Raw genomic sequence first — 20,687 nt, forward strand, 5'->3', positions numbered from 1 at the left:
CACGACCCACAGAACAAAGCTGTGCTAGTAATGTCTTACGCTTGTTTTTAATATTTTACTTTTTATACGGCAGAGTGTCATTACAGCTTTAGTTCATCAGGAAGTGACGGGAAGTGACGGTGGGCGTCCCGAGCAGGAGAGCTAGGCTCAGTGCTAGCTGTGAGTTTCGAGAGAGTTGGGAAGTGTTTTTATGTTGGCGTGGATGTAAAGTCCTGCAGTGTTCTCCGCTGTTAATAAAGCGATTAAAGTGCATCGGTGACGTGAGTCTCTCCTTCCCCACAACAAGTGGCATTACAGTATTGACCAGTGCACACCAGGAAATAAACGGTGTCACTTGTTACAGGCATTGGCTGGATAGCTATGTAGTGGGGCTTGTTTAACCTTTGCCTTGTGGGCAAGCAGGAAGGAGAGACGATGCTGAGAGATGTGTGTGTGTTCTGAGCTGCTGTCTGGTGGCCGCGTTCAAGAAATAAAGTTGGCAGAAGCAACAGGAGAAGTTTCCTTCTTTGCTTCTGAGCTGAATAACACTGACAAGTTAACAGACTAGTAGCGAATGGAAAAGAAGACAGGATTGATCAAAAATAACATGAGTACATTCTAAAATACTTCAATTAAGTACAACCGAACTCAGTTTTGTTCCCGCTGCCACACTGTTGTTAATTCCATGAACACCAATACAGCTGAAATTTATCAACGAGGCCCTCAGCTTCAGACAGGTTTAATTCAATTCATGCCAGGCCCAATAAAAAAAGTAAAAAAAGTGTTCCTTTAATTTTTGTGAGCAGTGTGTATATATATATATATATACTGTATATATTGTGTATGCTTTTTCGGCACTACTTCGTGCTCTATAGCTGATGTACAGTGAATTACTACTGTGTTGGCTCAATAAAGTTCTTATCTTAGCAATCTGAGAAGATCAAATACATTGTTTTTAGTGCCTAACTGTTTCCCAAGTATACTAGTGCGTGTGTGAATGTCTAAATGAGAGGCATTAACTTAAATTTCTTTGTAGAAAGGCGTTTTATGAAGTACATTTCCTTGTATTTACTTACAGCGCAGCCTTGCCACATCCAATATGGCGGCGACTCTGAGGTACGGCTCAGGGAAGCAGAGTCTACATATATGGTTTTGACAGTAGAGCTTCCTTTTCCCAGCATGCTTTGCTGTACTGTTGTTATGATACATGTTTAAAGCTCACATAGTTGTTGGTTATTCTGCAATAATCATTGGTAGTGTCTTGTCTGTTGTTATCTACGTTACGTTGCTGTGTGACGTTGTTTTTAGCTCTTTAAAAACACAGTGAGTAAGACTTGTGTGTGGAATGGTATTGCTTTGACTTTAGCGCCCTCTGCTGTACAGTTGCTGAAAATGCTTTTGTATGCAATTTCTTTCTAACTTATCTGACGGCTGATGTCTTTATTTTCACACAGTGAAACGATCTCAATATACACTGAAGCTAACCTAAGCTTCCATTAAAACATTGTCGATGATGTGAAATACAATACAACGTTGGAGTTTATTCAAATTCACACTGAAGCAATGCAGCATTATGTGTTATGTACAATGCATGGATAACTGATCCGCATGCGCAGAAGGCCGCTCTATCACCGCTTGTGTCACCGCTAAACCAACATTAGCTACCGTTAAATCAAGGCTAAAGCAACGCCGGCTTCAGCGGTGCACCGCTAGGACAATGCCTGTGTTTTCTTTTTTTTTTTCCCATTTTGTGCGCGGTGACGAGCGTTGTCGAAATTCGGCCCCCTGTTCCTACCGTTCAAGGGACGCTACAGCAAAGTTCAGGCGGTGTGACCGGGCTTGTAGTACGAGTGATCTTCCGCTGAAGCGTTGTAGAAGCCTTGTCTGATATTATTTTTCAGTCCGAGTCTGGTCACAGACATGTCATTGTGTATAAACCGCACCCTGATTTTTTGCTTCTTACTGGTGGAAAAAAGGTGCGGTTTATACACCGTGATTTACTGTAGTTGTTACTTGTTACTTGTGAGCAGCAGAGTATTAATTTCATGCTGCAGCAAGTTCAGCAGTGTTGCAAAGTTGTGACCTTGGTGCTAAAAGCTCTGTATAGTTTTTTAATGTAGAGAAAAAAACAATACAGATGTTGGCCGATATCATGTTTTTATGCCAGTATCGGGCCGATAATTATCGGTGGCTGATGTGCGTGCATGTGTGTATATGTATATATATTCACACTCAGTCAAAACTGCTGCACCGTTATTCAAACTGTCCACGTAGGAAGCAACACAGATTGACAATATGTTGAGCAAATGGAATAGACAACAGGTGGTGTCTTTTTCCACTTTAATTTTGAGTGTGACTCCAAATCCAGACCTGCATGGGTTAATAAATTTGATTTCAGTTGATAATTTTTGTGTGATTTGGTTGTCAGCACATTAAACTATGTAAAGACCAAAATATTTAATAAGAATATTTAATTAATTTAGATCTACAATGTGATATTTTAGTGTTCCTTTTATATGTATATATACAGTATATAATTTTATGTGTGTATATATATATATATATATATATTGTATTTTCGTTGTGTATATATTTATTTTTGATGCTACATATATTTTAATGTGTATGTATTTTTTTGTATACATTAATACTGCATGTGCACATTTTTAATCCTCTCCAATAAACCAAAAGCAAGAAAGGTTGCAGTTATTTGTTTATTTACAGCACCAATGCAAAAAAGAAAAATATATAGTACAGCAATTAGTAGCAAAGGTAATAATACTAAAGCAGTTGGTTCAAGAGTCAAGGAGTTTTGTGACCACTCATCTAACTCTCTTTCCCTTGGCATGCAACCTTTTGTAATGGTCCGATTACTTATTTCATGTTTGTTTTTTGGCCTTGGATGTGAGGATGAAGTTCTTCACTCATGGCCAAAAGAGAAGCTCTGGACATGCGAAAATTCGCTCTCCAGTCATCAACGACAACGCCATCCACAATGTTTTCCCACCAGCTGCTAGTTCTTCCAGTTTTGACCCAAAATCTTTTTCTGGGGGCACATCTTGTTGGACACCGTGGTGGGTTAAAGGATCCGACGCATGTGATTGTATATGCATCTCCACGTGTGGAGGGCGGTGAGGTTTTGTTGCAATATTGCTAATAGCGCCAACTGCAGCACAGACAAAGCTCTGAAGTCCACCATTGCTGATGTTTTTGTCTCCCTCTTGTTCTTCTGGTCACGTGACGGAGACGGGGAGGCATTGGATCGGTGATGTCATCGTCTATATGGCAACTGCAAGCCGGTGTTTTCAGAGTTCCCCACTCTAGAAGCCATTCTCAAAAAATACAGTTTGAGGTCACCCAGAACACTGTTCCCGTGTGGATCAGAGGCTGAAATGACAAAATATTTTGCCGTTTTGACCTGAAATCATTCCAGTGCGGATAGGCCTTGAGAGTCTGCGCTGGCCAGCTGACCACTATCTTCACTCGCATCTTCAACCGTTGACTGGAGCTGTGTGAAGTGCCCTCCTGCTTCAAACGCTCCACCATCATCCCAGTCCCCGAGAAAGCCTCCATTTCAGGATTAAATGACTAGTGACCTGTGGCCCTAACTTGGTGGTGGTCATGAAATCCTTTGAGCGACTGGTGTTGAGCCACCTGAAGGACATGACAGACCCCCTGCTGGACCCCCTGCAGTTTACCGGGCAAACAGGTCAGTGGATGATGGGACTGCACTACGTCCTGCATCACCTCGACTCCCCAGGAACCCATACAAGGATCCTGTTTGTGGACTTCAGCTCGGGCTTCAACACCATCATACCTGAGATACTCCACCAGAAGCTCTCCCAGCTCACTATGCCAGCCTCCACCTGTCAAGCTTCCTGACTGACAGGAGCCAGCAGGTGAGGCTGGGGGACATCATATCCAGCACCCGGACCACCAGCATTGGAACAATAATAAGAATTGGAGCCTACCTTCGAAATATGTGACCTGTATCGGTCCAGGACCAGGAAGCGGACAGGGAAGCGGGCAGGGAACATCACTGCAGACCCCTCAAACCCCGGAAGCCAAAGGTGTCCACGTTGTAACATGAGATATTTACACAGAAAGACGCACTAAAACCTTGCAACCCTACCGTCACTCTGTGTTCCCAACTTCACTCGTTAGCTCCGGTGAATTTACGGAGTTTAACAGCTGCCGCGGTCCAACAGAAGTTATAGTAATTCTACACTTGGTCAAAGCTACTTAAGATTTGTGAGATCAAAACACTATCACTGCATTAGACTTCAAAACATGATATTAGCATCCTTCACTACTCCAATTTACTGCTTCTTGAAGCTGCACTCTAAGCATCATGGGAACTGTTGTTCTTTTAGCCATAAATTAACTGCATCATTGTTTAAGCTGCAGGGTGTGAAAAAAGTAGAGGCTTATAGTCCAGAATTTACAGTAAGCAATTTATTGCAAACAACCGTTAAACTGAAATAGATTGTTTATCAACTAATTAAAAGTTTAAGACCATAGCTAAAAAAAAACCTTGAAATACCGCTAAAATAGAAATCTTTTTTTTCCAAAAAAGGACTCAGTAATGAGTTTCTTTTTTATCACCGCAAAAATTGGTTTAGGCATACTTGATGCCAGTGTTTCCATGAGGCTAGTGGGAATGTTGCCCGAGGTGGTGAAGATGGCTTCACGGAGGGCATCCACTGTCTGCAACTGATGTCCGTTTTCCCTTCCCTTGCCATCCATCCCCAAATGATCTCAATAGGCTTTAAATCAGGGGAACACGCAGGATGGTCCAAAAGGGTGACGTTATTCCTGTGGAAGAAGTCCTTTGTCAAGCGGGCATTGTGAACCTCAGCGTTGTCCCCTTTTGAAAAGTGCAGTCATTACCACACAGATGAGGGCCTTCAGTCATGAGGGATGCTCCTTGCAACGTCAGCTGCCGTTTGACGCCCCTGCATAACCTGAAGCTCCAATGTTCCAATGAAGAAAAAGCACTGCAGATCATGGGAGGCGCCCCTTCCACTGTGCCGTGTGGAAAACATCTCAGGTAGGATCTCCTTGTCATGCCAGTAACTTTAGAAGCCATTTTTCTCATCCAATGTCCTATGTTTGGTGCTCTTGGGCAAATGCGAAACGGGCAATTTTGTGACGAAGGAGACGAGGCCTTTCAAGACGTTTTTTCTTAAAACCCTTTTCTCGCAGCCGTCTGACAGTTATTGTATTGCACTTAACATGAGTAACAACCTTAATTCGGGTTGAGGATCATCCCATGTCTTGAAGGACAGCCTCCTCCAACTCAGGACCACTGAATTTTTGGGGGTCTACAACTTTTTTGTTCCATAACCCTCAGGATCTTTTAAGAAGTTTCAAATGACTGTCTTACTGCCTCCAACCTCAAGATCATGACAGTGTGAATACCTGTCAGGAAATTCAAGATTCAAGTGTTTTATTGTCATATGCACAGTAAAACAGGTAGTTCTGCTATGCAATGAAATTCTTGTTCTGTTCATTCTCCCAAAAAAAGAAAGAAAACACAACAAAATGAATAAGAACATAAGAAATATTAATACCAATAAATTAAGCAACCGAACAGAAGAACACACACACATGAATACCAATGAATGAATAAATAAATAAATAAATAAATAAATAAATAAATAAATAAAGTATTATGAGTGTGTGCGTGTGTTGCATGCGGCGTGTGTGAGTGCTTTGTTGAGAAGCCTGATGGTCTGTGGGTAAAAGCTGTTTACCAGCCTTGTGGTCCTGGACTTCAAACTCCTGTAGCGTCTGCCTGACGGTAGGAGTGTGAATAATGAGTGTTGTGGATGTGTGCTGTTCTTGATGAGGTTGTTTGTTCTTCGCAGGACGCGAGTTTTATAAATGTCTTGCAGTGAGGGCAGGGCTGCCCCAACAATGTGCTGTGAGGTCTTAATCACCCGCTGGAGTGCCTTCCTATTGCATTGTACAGTTACCGTGCCAAACAGTGATGGAAGCGGGAAGGACACTTTTGATTGTGCATCTGTAGAAGCAACTGAGGATTTTGGTGGACATGCCAAGTTTCCTCAGTCTTCTCAGGAAGTACAGTCTCCTTTGGGACTTCTTGATAACTTGTTGGGTGTTGTGAGACCAGGTGATGTCCTCGCTGATGTGTGTGCCAAGGAACTTGAAGGTTTTCACCCTCTCCACCTCAGTCTCATCAATAAACAGGGGTCTATGCTGCTCCTTTTCCCTTGTTCTTGGGTCAATGATCATTTCTTTAGTCTTATCTGTATTGAGAAGGAGATTGTTATCACGACACCAAGCTATGAGGTCCGCCACCTCTCTTCTGTATGATGTTTCAACACCACCAGTGATCAGTCCGATGACTGGAGTGTCATCCGCAAATTTAATGATGCTGGTGTTGTTCTGGGAGGCCACGCAATCATAGGTGATGAGCGTGTAGAGGAGCGGACTCAGCACACACCCCTGTGGGGTCCCAGTGCTCACAATTCTTGAGCTGGATATGCGATTGTGGAGTCTGACTGACTGGGGCCTGCCTGTTAGAAAGTTAACCACCCAGTTACAGAGGGGGGGTGACAAGCCAAGTGTGAGGAGCTTATTTGTGAGTTTGTGGGGGCTGACTGTATTAAAAGCAGAGCTATAGTCTATAAATAGCATCCTGACATATGTGTCCTGGCCCTGTAGGTGAGAAAGGGCTGTGTGGATGGCAGTGTTGACTGCATCATCAGTGGACTGGTTCTGGCGATATGCAAACTGTAGAGGGTCCACAGTGGCCGGGATGCTCTTTTTGATGTGGGTCATGACTATCCTTTCAAAGCACTTCATTACAATAGTAGTGAGTGCTATAGGGCGATAGTCATTCAAGCAGGTCACGTTGCTCTTCTTGGTTACGGGCACTATGGTGGTGGACTTAAAGCAGATGCTTGTGCAAGCGACAGGTTAAATATGTCAGCAAGCACATCAGCTAGCTCTGATGAGCAAACCCGAAGTGCACGTCCTGAGATGTTGTCTGGGCCTGCTGCTTTTCGTGGGTTTGTTTAGTTCAGAACCCTGCGCACATCAGCTTACGTCACCATGAGAGGTGAGTCCTGTGTGCTCCCCAAGTCCAGCCACCCTCTCTGCTCATCAAGCGATTGGGTGTGAAAGCGGGCGTAGAACTCATTCAGCTCTGGAAGTGTGGTTTGGCTGGACGTGGCTACGCTACTCCGCTGTTGATGGTCAGTGATGTCCTGAAGCCCCGCCCACATGCGCTGTGGGTCTGAGGTGGAATAGTAGCCTTCCAGCTTCTGTCTGTACTGTCTTTTGGCCTCTTGTATGGACCTCCTCAGGTCATGTCTGGCCTTTTTGTAGTCTCTCTTGTAGTCCTCAACGGTGCCCATGACAAATGCAGACGAACGAGCACGTAGCTTAGCCCTTACATCACAGTTCATCCACTGTTTTTGGTTAGGGTATTTTCTGTAATACTTGGTGGTGGTAACAGTCTCTATGCATGTGCTAATGTAGCCAGTAACAGCAGAAGCATATTCATCCAAATCAACAGTACAATCTTCCCTCCCCGCTGCAGTTCTACACACATCCCAGTTTGTGCAGCCAAAGCAGTCCTCAAGTACTCAATCAGTTTCTTCATTCCACACTTTAACTGCTGTACATACAGGGAGAGCTTGTTTGAGAAGTTGTCTGTATGTTGGATAAAGGAATATGGAGATGTGGTCGGCCTTTCCAAAATGGGGTCTTGGAACAGCCTTCAAAGCACCTTTCATTTTGCTGACTTGGTCCAGGATGTTATTTTCTCTTGTGGGAAAGCTTACATGCTGGTAATATTTGGGGAGGACAGTCCTGAGGTTGCAGTGGTTGAAATCGCCAGATATAATGAATACAGCGTCCGGGTGTTTGGTCTCGTGTTTATCAATGATGTCATGCAGGAGGCCCAGTGCGTTAGCGGTGTTAGCTCGTGGTGGAATGCAGACAAGAACACAGCGCTAAACTCACGAGGCAAACAAAAAGGTCTGCATTTCACCATCAGCAGCTCAATGTCCGGTTAGCAGTGTTTTTCGATCGTCTGTACATCTGTGCACCACCATTTATTTACGTAAACACAGACACCGCCACATCTGTGTTTATCCGACACCGAAGTACGATCTCCCCGGTAAGCAGCAAATGTTTCCAACTGGATCGCCGAGTCCGGTATATCCTCCGTCAGCCAGGTTTCTGTGAAGGTGAGCACACAGCATTCCCTGATCTCATGTTGAGTTGTAATCCTTGCTCTCAGCTCGTTCCATCTTGTTTTCAAGAGAGCGGACATTAGCTAGCAGCAGGCTTGGTAGCAGTGGCCTAGTCGCTCTAGCTTTTAGCCTAGCATGCAGGCTGCCTCTCTTGCCTCGTTTCTGCCTTGGCTGCTTTGCTCGCCGGGTATTCAGCTCACCCGACCTGCAGGCTGCTGCATTCTCCCGACGTAGAAGAAAGTCTGAGAGGCTGAATGAAAGTTCATGGTTCATTGAATATTGTTCGATACCGATATCAATCCGATATCGGCACATATCATACATACTTTTATAACTTGTTTAATAGCGTAGAATGTTAGAAAAGGCTTGATTAAGTGATATTACTCAGACAGAATAATAGTCACCAATATATATATAAGAACAACTGACCCATTTACTTTTTTTGGCTGATATTGGACCGGCATCCAACATAAATATCTGATCAGGACAACCCTAAAAATCAAAATAAATTCTAGTGCATACCACTTTTTTTTCCCCCAGTCCGTCTTTTGTAAATTAGATAGATTTTTGAGTTTATTTGGAATAAAAAAAAAGACCTACAGGCTACCTAAATAATATTTGCAAAGTAGTGTTGGAGTACTGGCACCACCAAATGTTATTTATTTATTTATTTATTTTTATTATTTTAATATTAGAATTCTGAATTTTGGCTTTGGTCTTTGTCAGTTGTGGCTAGTTATGGAGGTAAACTCCACTAAGTCCGGATCTCATATGGTTCTTTTGCTTTTGGTTCACGCTCCTATTCACTCTATGCTCTTTTACAAAAAAATGTAATTGTAAAAATCTCACTCAGGTTTGGGTTCAGTTTAAGCGCTATTTTGGCCTACAGAATATTTAAATTCATGCACCCATTGCTGCTAATCATGTTTCCTTCCTCTTTTGTTGACTGGGGTCAAGTCAATTACAATTACACAGATCCCTTACACAGATTTATAATCAGATTTTTTGTTTACGCCTTGAGCCTTTGAATTTTCTCTGTCCTCCACAGACGGCCTATAAGCCCTGGCTGTGTGCTCAGTATTTCCCCACAACCCAGCAGTCATGTCAAAGAAAGGTATCGTGCCACCAGTACTGTCTGGAGGTTCAACAGAGCTGTCCATTCATCCTACCAGACAACGATGACTTGATCCACGGAGGCAGCCCCAGTTTCATCTGCACAGGTTAATATCGAGATGTTTTTAGATGTCTCATGTGACAGTTCCTCAAATGTTAATGGAAAAGATGTGTTTGTCTTGGCTTTGTCACCCCTTTTCAGGACTTCTGAGAGAGAATCCATCAGAGAGCGAAGCTGTGTGCTGTGACGTCCGATGGGACTCAAATGTGAATGGCCCCTCAGGCGAGACACTCAAAAGGACTGCCTCCTCCTGCCAGCCCAAGGGGGCCTCAGTCACCTCCACCGCCAGCTCAAGACTGTGCAGTGGGCGGCTGAAAATCTGCCTGCTGGCGCTCGTCCTCCTGCACACCGTCATCATTATATCGGTCTCTCATAATTCCACATTGGCGGGCGTGGCTGTGACTCTTTTGCCAGAGAAGAGTGCCTCCAACAAGGACTGAACATCAGAGTTGGATGACGCTTGAGAGGTTTATTGCTTTTGCAAATGTCATGTTGGGGATACATCTGATGTTGGCAATCACCTCTTTTATCTGCTGCCAACATGCCATCCAGTACAGGAAGTAGGAGGGTTTAATTGGAGTTTAGGTGGACCGAACTACCCCTCTAAAGCATTGACCTCTTCCCACTTAAACCCTGCTCATAGTTTCTATTCCATTCATAGGTTTTGAGGAATCTCGTCTCTCTTCCCTTCTTTCCCTCTGTTCATTTTTCTCTGTTGTGTGTATGGATTGTATGTCAAACTGGACATCAATCAAGTTTTTTACCATTTAATTTTAAATGTGTAGATTTTCAGCCACTCCGAGTCTTTTGACTTATCCACACAATTTCTCCTCCTTGCTACTTTGTAGTAACTCATCCATTCATGTGGGTCTTCTTTCAACACAAATTGCGTGCAATTGTACTGGATTCAACTTGGAGATCTTTTCTTAGCCCGACCACCCCTTTGATGACACATGCCTCAACAGTTTGGGCCTTAAGTGCACTGATACAAAAGGTAGCAGCGGCAAGCAGTGGGCAGCTGGCACTGTTAAATTTACCTCATGATGGCACTGGTGTCTCTAATGGGACAAAAAAGGAAAAACAGGACAGCTGCATGAAGCCAAAAAAGCCCCAGGGGCCTCCTTTATCAACTATACATGCACAATTGCTCTTTATTAATATTATAGCCAAAAAGGCAGAATCACCCTCAAAACCAACTCTATGTCCATCTTTTAGTTTGTACTTGAGTAAATTTATTTCTTATAGTACACACACATTTCAGCTTGTCTTTAGGCTCCACCCCCTTAGCCTACAGGGATAAGGCAACATAGTTTGTAGTGTAGAAGGTGTTCTTACAAGAATTTAGTATGTTTGGTACATGAAGTTGAGCATTCCAGCAGAAATACTATTCAGCAACATGGCTGACAATTACATACAATCCATATTTGACTAACCAAATAAAACAAAAATCAACCAACGCAAAAAGGTCAAGTACATTTTCTTTTAATTCCAGTACTGCATGTTACTTTTTCCACAAAGATCTTACTAAATCCAGATGTGAACAGAGTAATAAATTAACATTGCAACATTATGGAACAGAAAAGGGTAGCGTAGTACCATTAATGTGTGCTATTCAGACAAGTTTTAGATTGTATTCACTTTTTTTCATTTGTTGGATTTAGCTTGATAATTGAGACCCTAAACCGTTTACAGTTGCACGCACTTTTTTCCGCAGTGGTACGCAATTTTACGTGCCAATGAGTAAAAGGTTGTTAACAGGTGTGAAGTACTGTATGTTTAAACAGTGCGGGGCTGCATGCCCGTGAGCAAAGAAATTTCGAAATTTGTGGCACGCATCATTTCCGTGAACTAGTCGTGAATGCAACGTGAACGCACCACAACCTATGTGCAAACAATGCGGCTGGTGCGTATCAAGTGTACCTTTGCGTTTCTCATTCACATGAAGGGGTTAACTTTTCCACCACCTCTTCGAGCAAGTTGGGGGGAGGGAATTCTCAAATAATTTCTATTGCGTCTTGCATCTTCCTTATGATTTTCTGTTAATAAATGATCATAACGACCAAAGTGATGTCTTCTAGTCAGCAATTCCCTCTACCACACTGTGTCTCTTTCCTGCTCTTTGCACATTCTGTACCTGCAGCTGCAAGAAAATATAGATTTACTTTTCCTTCATTTGCTGGAGTTCAACATCTTGTAGGTCTCTTGCAAACAGAGAAATTAATGAAGCATGGGGTGATGCCTCTGTTGCGCAAATAATGCCACCACCGCTTCTTGGATACGGGAAGTGGTGATGACACTGCATACCCATGAGAGAACAATGCGTGTCACGCGTGCTTTTGTTGTGCACTAGATGTAAACACTACGTGTCAAGGTGTAAATATGTTGTGCGGGAGTGTGGTCATTTCGTGCCAAATCGCAGCAATTTTGGCCATGAATTGTGTGCCGTGTGTAATTTATGCATAAACAGAACGCAAATAGTGCACAAAGTAATCTCACTTTTCAGGAATGCCATAAATAAATGACACGTATTGCTATGGCAAATTGCGGGACAATGCGGAGGCAAAATGCGTGCAAGTGTAAACGTCACTTATGTTGGACAACCTTAGTTAGGCTATTACTGGCAATGGAGCAATACATTTAAAAAATAAACAAAACCATAGTCTGTTTCCCATCCTTAAACAAACTGATGACTCAGATGAGCTAAAGGCTGAATTGGCATCGGCATGTGAGGAGACTTCAAGGGCTGATCCATCCCACTTGTATGTTTTTTTTTTATATTTCATTTGAAATTTATTGCTATCTCAAGGCAGAATACTCCTGAATATATCTGTCATTTTTTGGTTGAATGAAATGTAAGGTAATGCTGCTCCACTCCAGTCCTGTAGCTGCAGAGCTCCATTTGCAGGATCTGGTTTGCCCCAAAGCAAGTGGACTGTAACAGTGAAACATAGACATATATGAATTGCAACTTTATTTGGATGCAAATAAATATACATTTTCAGGAGCAAAAAATAATGCACTATCACAAGAATTTGTAGGTTTAAGAGAAAAAAGTCATGTACACTTGCACTTACAGTTATTCAAAACTCATTGTAAATTGTATTTATTTGTAAAGTTTATAAACTTTGCAATAAACCAAAAACAAAATAAATGTAAATAGTTCAAAACATACAATATTGCAAATGGTCATTATCTTTTTTTAATTGATCATCTCTTGAAAGTTTGTACATTTTGAAAATAAATGTCATTTACTATGGGGGCCGAATAATTTCAAGTGCAATTGTATGGAAGGAACGTAAGTTGACAATAAACGGAGGTTGCTTATTTAAGACTGCTTGTTAAGTGGTAACAAAAATAGATACGGTAAATGGACTTTTTTCTCATAATTACACTTCATAAATCTGTGACTCTACCACATTTTTTTTTCTTTTCAGTGTCTCCCTAATACAAAACAGTTTTGTCGTCCAATCTAGTTTGTGAATGAACAGCTGGAGACTTGTTTTCACTGACTTTTTTTTCTTTTTTTACTTTTTGAAAACTGTACTCGGTCTAGCTGCGACCACCCAACTCCCTCCTGCCTTCCACCTTGTTCCTTGTCTACAAAACAGCCAGTGATGTCACTCATAGCAAATGAAGTCATGTCCATACTTCTCGTTGATTTTCAAGGCTGTTCATAGACTTTAAAGACCTGACCCCCATCACCCACTCCTGTCTGATCCCTCTTATTGGAGTGACGTGTGATTTTGTTTTTTCCTGGAAGACAGCAGTGGATGTATTAGTTTCTCTGTAGTTGTTCATGTTCTGTGGATCTATGCAGAAGAATCCCACCGATCACCAGGACCAAACACCTTCTTCTCCTGCTTTCTGTTGTAAATATGTCCCAAAAAATTGCCCATTCGCCTTGCAGACTCACATCCTCTCCCCTTCCCCACCCACTGTTTAAATCCCACTGTGTTTTCTGTTGGCTTCCTTGTTTTTTGTCTGCTTTGGAGATTTTTATTGCCGCATTTTTCTGTTGTCTACTGCAGTGGTGTGAGTTGATGAGTAGGACTAAGCTGGATGTTTAAAAAGATGCGATGAAGAGGTTGTGAGAAAAACATACAAAAACCACTTGAATTGAGAAAAGGGTTCAAATATAGAGAAAAAAAATATTATAATGTTGTCAAATTGTCATACTAGAGATGCTTTAGTTTGCTATTTTCCTTTTTTTTTCTACAAAAGACTGAAATTATTTATAAAGTGCGTCCTACACGTCATTATCTTTTTTGGACGTAAAACAAATGTATTTATTAACATTTTGTTGAAAAGAAAATAAATCTAAATTATGTTACACATTATGGATGCATTTTTTCTGAGTGTTTACAGATGATATGTTATCGTCTTGGGGGAAGCAAAGCACCAAGAGCTCAAACACAAACCGTACATACAGTCATAGAAAAAATTATTACCACCCTTGTTTCTTCAGTTTATTGTTCCATTTGAATGCCTGGTACAACTAAAGGTACATTTGGTTGGACAAATGATAAATATAGCTCATAAGAGTTTAATTTGAGAGCTGATATCTAGAAACTTCCATGGTTTTCTTGATGATAACCAAACTCACTTAAGTTTTTACATGCTCTATATATATATATATATATATATATATATATATCTCGGGGTCTTGTTCACGAGTGAGGGAGGGTTGGAGCGTGAGGTCGATAGGTGGATCGGCGAAGCGCCTGCAGTAATGCGGTCACTGTACCGGACCGTCGTGGTGAAGAGAGAACTGAGCCGGAAGGCAAAGCTCTCAATTTACCATTCGATCTATGTTCCCACCCTCACCTATGGTCATGAGCTTTGGTTCGTGACCGAAAGAACAAAATCGCGGAAACAAGCGGCTGAAATGAGTTTTCTTCGTAGGGTAGCGGGACTCACCCTAAGAGCTCGGTCATCCGGGAGGAGCTCAGAGTAGAGCCGCTGCTCCTTCACATCGAGAGGAGCCAGCTGAGGTGGCTCGGGTATGCCTCCCAGACACTTCCCTGGTGAGGTGTTTCGGGCATGCCCAGCCTGGAGAAGGCCCTGGGGAAGACCTAGGACACGCTGGAGGGATTATGTCTCACAGCTGGCCTGGGAACACTCCACTGTAAGCAGTGTGGACCGCGCATTGCTGCCCCTTTGAGGCGCCGCATGGTTTGCCAGAACCTCTTCGAGGCCGACCGAAAGTCGTGTTCCATGGCCTCACCGAACTCCTCCTACACCTGAGTTTTTGCCTCGACCACCGACGAAGCCGCGTGCCGCTTGGCCTACCAGTACCTATCAGCTGCTTCAGGAGTCCCACAAGCCATCCATGCTCGGTAGGACACCATCTTCAGACGGCAGCCCTGACCTCTGGTGTACACCATCGGGTTCGGCGCTTGCCGCCATGACTGACACCGACCACCTTGCGGCCGCATCTCCGGTCGGCTGCCTCAGCAATGGAGGCATGGAATATAGCCCATTCGGACTCAATATCCTTGTCCTCCCCCGGGATGCAGGCGAAGCTCTGCCAGATGTGAGAGCTGAAGACTCGACAAACAGGAGACTCTGCCAAATGTTCCCAGCACACCCTCACTACACGTTTGGGTCTCCCGGGTCTGTCCGGCATCCTCCCCCGCCATCTAATCCAACTCATCACCAGGTGGTGATCGGTTGACAGCTCAGCCCCTATCTATACCCGCGTGTGCAGAACATGTGGATGCAGGTCTGATGATACGACTACAAAATCAATCATAGACCTGCAGCCTAGGGTGTCCTGGTGCCATGTGCACTTATGGACATACTTATGTTTGAACATGGTGTTTGTGATGGACAAACTGTGGGTCGCACAGAAGTCCAACAACATCACACCGCATGGGTTCAGATCGGGGAGGCCGTTCCTCCCAATCACGCCCCTCCAGGTCACACTGTCATTGCCCACTTGGGCATTGAAGTTTCCCAGCAAAACGACGGAGTCACCAGTTGGGGTGCTCTCCAGCACCCCTCTGATGGACTCCAAGAAGGCTAGGTACTCTCAACTGCCGTTCGGTGCATACGCACAAACGACAGTCAGGACCCTTTCCCCAACCCGAAGGCGTAGGGAAATGACCCTCTCGTTATCCGGGGATGACTCCAACACAGAGGCACCGAGGGGGCTATTAATAAGCCCACCCAGCTCGCCGCCTCTCCCCAGCAGCAACTCCAGAGTAGAACACGGTCCAGCCCCTCTCGAGGAGTTTGGGTCCAGAACCCAAACTGTGGGTCGAGGTGAGTCCGACTATATCTAGTCGGAATGTCTCAACCTCTCTCACAAGTTCGGGCTCCTTCCCCGCCAGAGAAGTGACATTCCATGTCCCAAGAACCAGAAGACCAGGTCGCCTAGGCGCCAGCCCTCGACTGCCACCCAAAGCACAATGCACCGGATCCTTATGCTTGCTCCCGCAGATGGTGGGTCTACGAGGGGGAGATCCCGTGTGGCTTGTTCGGGCTGAGCCCAGCCGGGCCCAACGGGTGAGAGCCCCTCCCCCAGGCCTGGCTCCAGGGTGAGGCCCCGGTATCCCACGTCCGGGGTAGGTGCGGTCTCTCCTCGTGTGTTTCTTTATAAAAGGTCTTCTGAATCACTCTTGGTCTGGCCCGTCACCCAGGACCTGTTTGCCTTGGGAGACCCTACCAGGGGCATATAGCCCCAGACAACATACAGTATCTCCTAGGATCACTCGGGCACACAAACCCTTCCACCACGGTAAGGTGGTGATTCACGGAGGGGTCAATTGTAACATTTACATTAAAAATGATGTAATTTATTTGCTCTTTTTTTTTTATAAGTGCTTGATTTGCACTTTGTATGAGTAAATAAATTACTTGTAAGTCAAATGTTTGAAAAAAACAATTTTGAAATGTGCTTCAGGTGATTAACAAGTGTTTCATCGCTTCTTTAGTTTTTCTGTGCATACACATAAACAGTAATGTAAAAATTACATTGTGCACAACAGTGCACTCTATTTTCTCTTACCATTTTTGTTGTTGGGATGACCAGGACGTGACCTAATGGTGATGTTTCTTTCATCTAACACAGTGGTAGTGGATGGAGCCTGCTTCAAACTCCGTGCCAGACTCACCACTGTGTTCTTCAATGCATTGTTTGTTAGTACAAGAGTAACAATTTCCAATGGGTCGACAAGAGTTTTTCATAGCTCATCATTGGCTCCTGTCAAATGAGCTGCCTGGTCCTTATGGCCGCGTGCATGCCACAATATGCCATTTTATGGCATGATTTCCTTGATGTATGAATGTATGCCTAAACGAAATTTGATTTGTCGTTCAAATGTTTCCATAATCTAAATATAAATAATCTGTTCCAGGGTCAAACTGTGGCCATCATAAAACCTCAGGCATAGTCATATTTTAACATTCTTTGTCCTATAAGTGTAAAGTAACACACAGTTTAACACATCTAAATGGAATTAAAAACTGTTAAAAGAATAAATACTGTAAAAGAGACATTTAATGAAGAAGGAAGGTGTTTGCAGTCTGTCACCTACTGGCCTTTTTGGTTTTGCTGAAATTGATCATTGTAAAATTTCCATTATTTTCTTTGTGACACGTGACCAGATGTGGGTTTACCTGAGGAATAACGGGACCCAGTGAGCGGGTGTTAAGGTTCACAGGTGAGCTGAGAAAAGAGAGTAGAGAAAGAAAAGAGTAGAGAAAACAACAATTTATAACACAATAATATTATAGTACAATTTTATAAGAAATTCTCTGTAGAAGTTTAAAACTACAAGCGGCCATTTTGTCTTTTCAGATGAGCTCACCATGCTGTTGTCGATGAAGGCTTGAGTAAACTGGCTGAGAAGTATCCAAAGGAGGCGGAGTGTCATGATCTGTGCTGCCGCCTGTCTGCCTTTCGCTGTCCTGCAGAGACGAAGCTGCCGGCACACACCTGCAGCCAATGGTACTAGCGGCGGAGAGCGGCTATGATGATACTGCCTTGTGGAATATTCCACAAGGTATTAAACATCCACATTAAAGATGAACTAGCGGTGCGGGACAACACCATATCCTTGGATGGTCTTATCGACCTCGCCATTCACCTCAACAATCCACGTGGACGACGGCTTAGTTAACATCACTATAACGGATCCATCCACTTCCTCCTTGGAGGTGCCCATGCAGCTGAGGGGGTCATCGCCTTGCCTCATCCAAAAGGTCACATTGTCGCCGTCTCTACCTGTGCCTTTACTGCAGCACACCGGATCACCTGCTCGCCGGGTATCAGCCGGGGCTCGACCCGCCAGTGGGGATTGATCCACGCCTTCCACCATTGGGGGGGTCATAATATCCAAACCTCTGCCTTTAAAGATTCTGGCGCTGATGATAGTTTCTTAGATTCCAGGTTTGTTGGCAAAAATGGTTGAGCTCCCCGTCACCCAAGGAGGTCCATTGCTTGGTTGGACTCTTCCTGGTGGTGGTAACTCAAACTGAGTTATCTGTGCAGCTTTCAGGCAACCACCACAAAAAGATGTTTTTATATCATTCCGTCCCAGTCTGCGCTCATTGTTCTAGGTTTACTGGCTCAAATTGTCTAATCTCACGGTGGATTGGAGGAGCACTACTCAAATTATTAATTGGAGCAACTATTGCCACTTTAATTGTCTACTAATATTAAACATTCAGTTGAGAAAATTGAATTGTCGGGGGTTCCGGTTGAGTATCACGACTTGGCCCAAGTGCCTCAAACTCTACCTCCTCATCGGCAGTATGATTGTGCTATCAACTACTTCCAGGTGCTCCTCTGCCTAACACACGGTTATATAATGTATCTGGACCCGAGCAACAGGCAATTAAAGATTACATTTCTGCTTCTCTTGCTGCAGGCCTTATCTGACCTTCGTCGTCTGCACTTGGGACGGGCTTCTTTTCTCTTCTCTGAATTTCACGCCTCTTCCGTGTCATTCCTGGGGTACATCATGGAGAAGGGCAAACTAAAAGCCGATCCCGCTAGAATCCAGGCGGTGGTCAATTGGCCGTCTTCCACATCAAAGAAGCACTTAGAGGTTCCTGGGGTTCGCGAACTTCTACAGAAAGTTCATTTGCAATTGTAATAAGCAAAGCGGAACCTCTCACAAGCCTTACATCTTCTAAGGTCCCTTTTGTATGGACCCGGAAGCTGAGGCCGCCTTCTCTAGACTCAAAGTTTTATTTACCACCACACCTGTTCTCTCTTACCCTGATCCGTCCTTGCAATTTTTTGTAGAGGTCGGCGCGTTGGATACAGGAGTGGGAACAGTCCTGCCCCAGCATTCCCCGGTCGACCAAAGGCTCCACCCATGTGCATTCTTCTCGCACCGCCTCACCACCGCAGACGGGAATTATGACATGAGAGCTGCTGGTCATTGTTCTTGCGCTGCGGGAATGGAGGCATTGGCAAAGTCATTGGCCATGCCTTTCGTAGTGGTAAAAGAACATAAAAACCTGGCAGAGACCTGATCAAAATCTTAAGACCAGTTGAAAAATTGCTAGAATTTGCATTTTGCACATTTGGATCTTAATGAGGTTTTAAGTACAGCTACAATATGCAAGAGCAAGAGGGGGGAGTGAAAAAAAACATTTGGAACTTGTAATTTAAACAAAAAAAAGAAATAGGTTGTTTATCACCTGATCGCAAAAGTTTAAGACCACAGGCTATAAAAGCCAGAATCTGCTCAAAATTTTCATTTTCTGTCACTGGGGCGTTCACACTGTCATGCCCTCCTGATGGCTAAAACTAAGCTTTGTCTTTTTGAATGTGGTCGGATTGTCGAGCTGCATAAGAAAGTCCTCTCGCAGTGTGCCATTGCTGCTGAGGTTGGGCGTAGTAAGACAGTCATTCAACATTTTTTGAAAGATCCTGAGCATTATGGAACAAAAAAGTCAAGTGGTAGACCCAAAAAAAAATAAAAAAAAATCACACCTGCACTGAGCCGGAGGATCCGATTGGCTGCCCGAGACACAGGGCGGTCTTCGACCCAAATTAAGTCCCTCACTGGTGCCAACTGCAGCGCAATAACCATCAGGACAGCATCTGCCTAACCGACTGACCAACTGAAGCATATTGTCGACTTGTAGAATTTTACTGATTTGATGTTTAATTCATCACACAAATGCTACTTTACGTTGTTTGATTTCAATATCCGGGCATGCTCTAGAATCATTTAATAACTTCATACTGTAAGTACACTTCGGATACTTTATTGTCACAAGTGGGAGTAGCCACTTGTAAAAGGGGCGGAACCCAACGCAGGGAAGCAGACCAAAAATAGATACAAAAGGTATTTAATAACACAAAGTGTCCCAAGCGGGGTAAAGTACAACACAAGAAAAGTCACAAATCAAAAGTAGAAACACAAAACGCTGCCAGCAGAAGGCTGACAGGAAATAACTAGAATACAACTGAGAAACACTACAGGCAAACCTGAGCTGGAACAACAACTAGTGTAACAGGAAATAGTACTGAGTAGAGGGTACAAGGGCGAGCCAGAAAGCGGGGAACAGGTAAGGAGCCGGACGAAGCGGTACAGGTAGCAAGGAGTACAATCTGGCACTGGTCCCTAGTTGCTGCTGAGTATAAGAAGGGTGCCTGATGAGATTGCCTGCAGGTGTGTGCTGGGGGCCTCAACCCACACCAGCTGAAGCTGCACAGAGAGCAAATACACAGCAGGCGGCAGCAGAGCGACAAACACCATCATAACAGTATTCCCCCCTCTTATAAGGCGTCTCCTGACGGCCTACCTGGTTTGCTAGGGTGAAGACTGTGGAAGTCGCTAATGAGTGAGGGGTCGAGGATACAGGAGCGGGAGACCCAGGAACGTTCCTCCGGACCATATCCCTCCCAGTCGACCAAATATTGGAACCCTCTACCCCTCTTGCGGGAGTCCAAAAGAGCCTTCACAGTGTATGCTGGAGGGCCATCGATCATACGCGGCAGGGGCGGCGCCTCGGCCGGCGGGCACAGCTGGCTGGAGGAAACTGGTTTAATGCAGGAGACGTGAAACACTGGATGTACCTTGATGGATGATGGGAGCTTGAGCTTGATGGAGGAGGGGCTGATGATGGCATCAATAGGAAAAGGTCCCACAAACTTTGGAGCTAGTTTCCTGCTGGTTCCTGCTAGTGGCAAATCCTTGGCCGATAGCCAAACCTCCTGGCCCACCTGGTTGTCCGGTGCCGGAACCCTATGGCGATCTGCCAGGCGTTGGTTGCGTGCGGCTGTCCGTCTGAGTGCCGCCATCGTCTCCCGCCAGACTCTTCGGGCGCGACGCAGGTGGGCT

At 44.3% G+C, this 20,687-nt stretch overlaps 1 protein-coding gene across 1 annotated transcript in view; it reads left to right on the top strand.

Moving 5' to 3' along the window:
- Positions 1-13,715, top strand: part of nalf1a (NALCN channel auxiliary factor 1a) — a 47,013-nt gene extending 33,298 nt beyond the window's left edge. Inside the window, exons 2-3 of the mRNA XM_054768235.1 lie at positions 9,256-9,427; positions 9,523-13,715. Of these exons, the coding sequence (XP_054624210.1) occupies positions 9,256-9,427; positions 9,523-9,821 (471 nt within the window). The 3' untranslated portion in view covers positions 9,822-13,715. The remainder of the gene's footprint in view (positions 1-9,255; positions 9,428-9,522) is intronic.
- Positions 13,716-20,687: the final 6,972 nt, after the last annotated feature.

The sequence above is a fragment of the Dunckerocampus dactyliophorus genome, chromosome 1, assembly GCF_027744805.1.
Source record: "Dunckerocampus dactyliophorus isolate RoL2022-P2 chromosome 1, RoL_Ddac_1.1, whole genome shotgun sequence".
Taxonomy (NCBI): Eukaryota; Metazoa; Chordata; class Actinopteri; order Syngnathiformes; family Syngnathidae; genus Dunckerocampus; species Dunckerocampus dactyliophorus.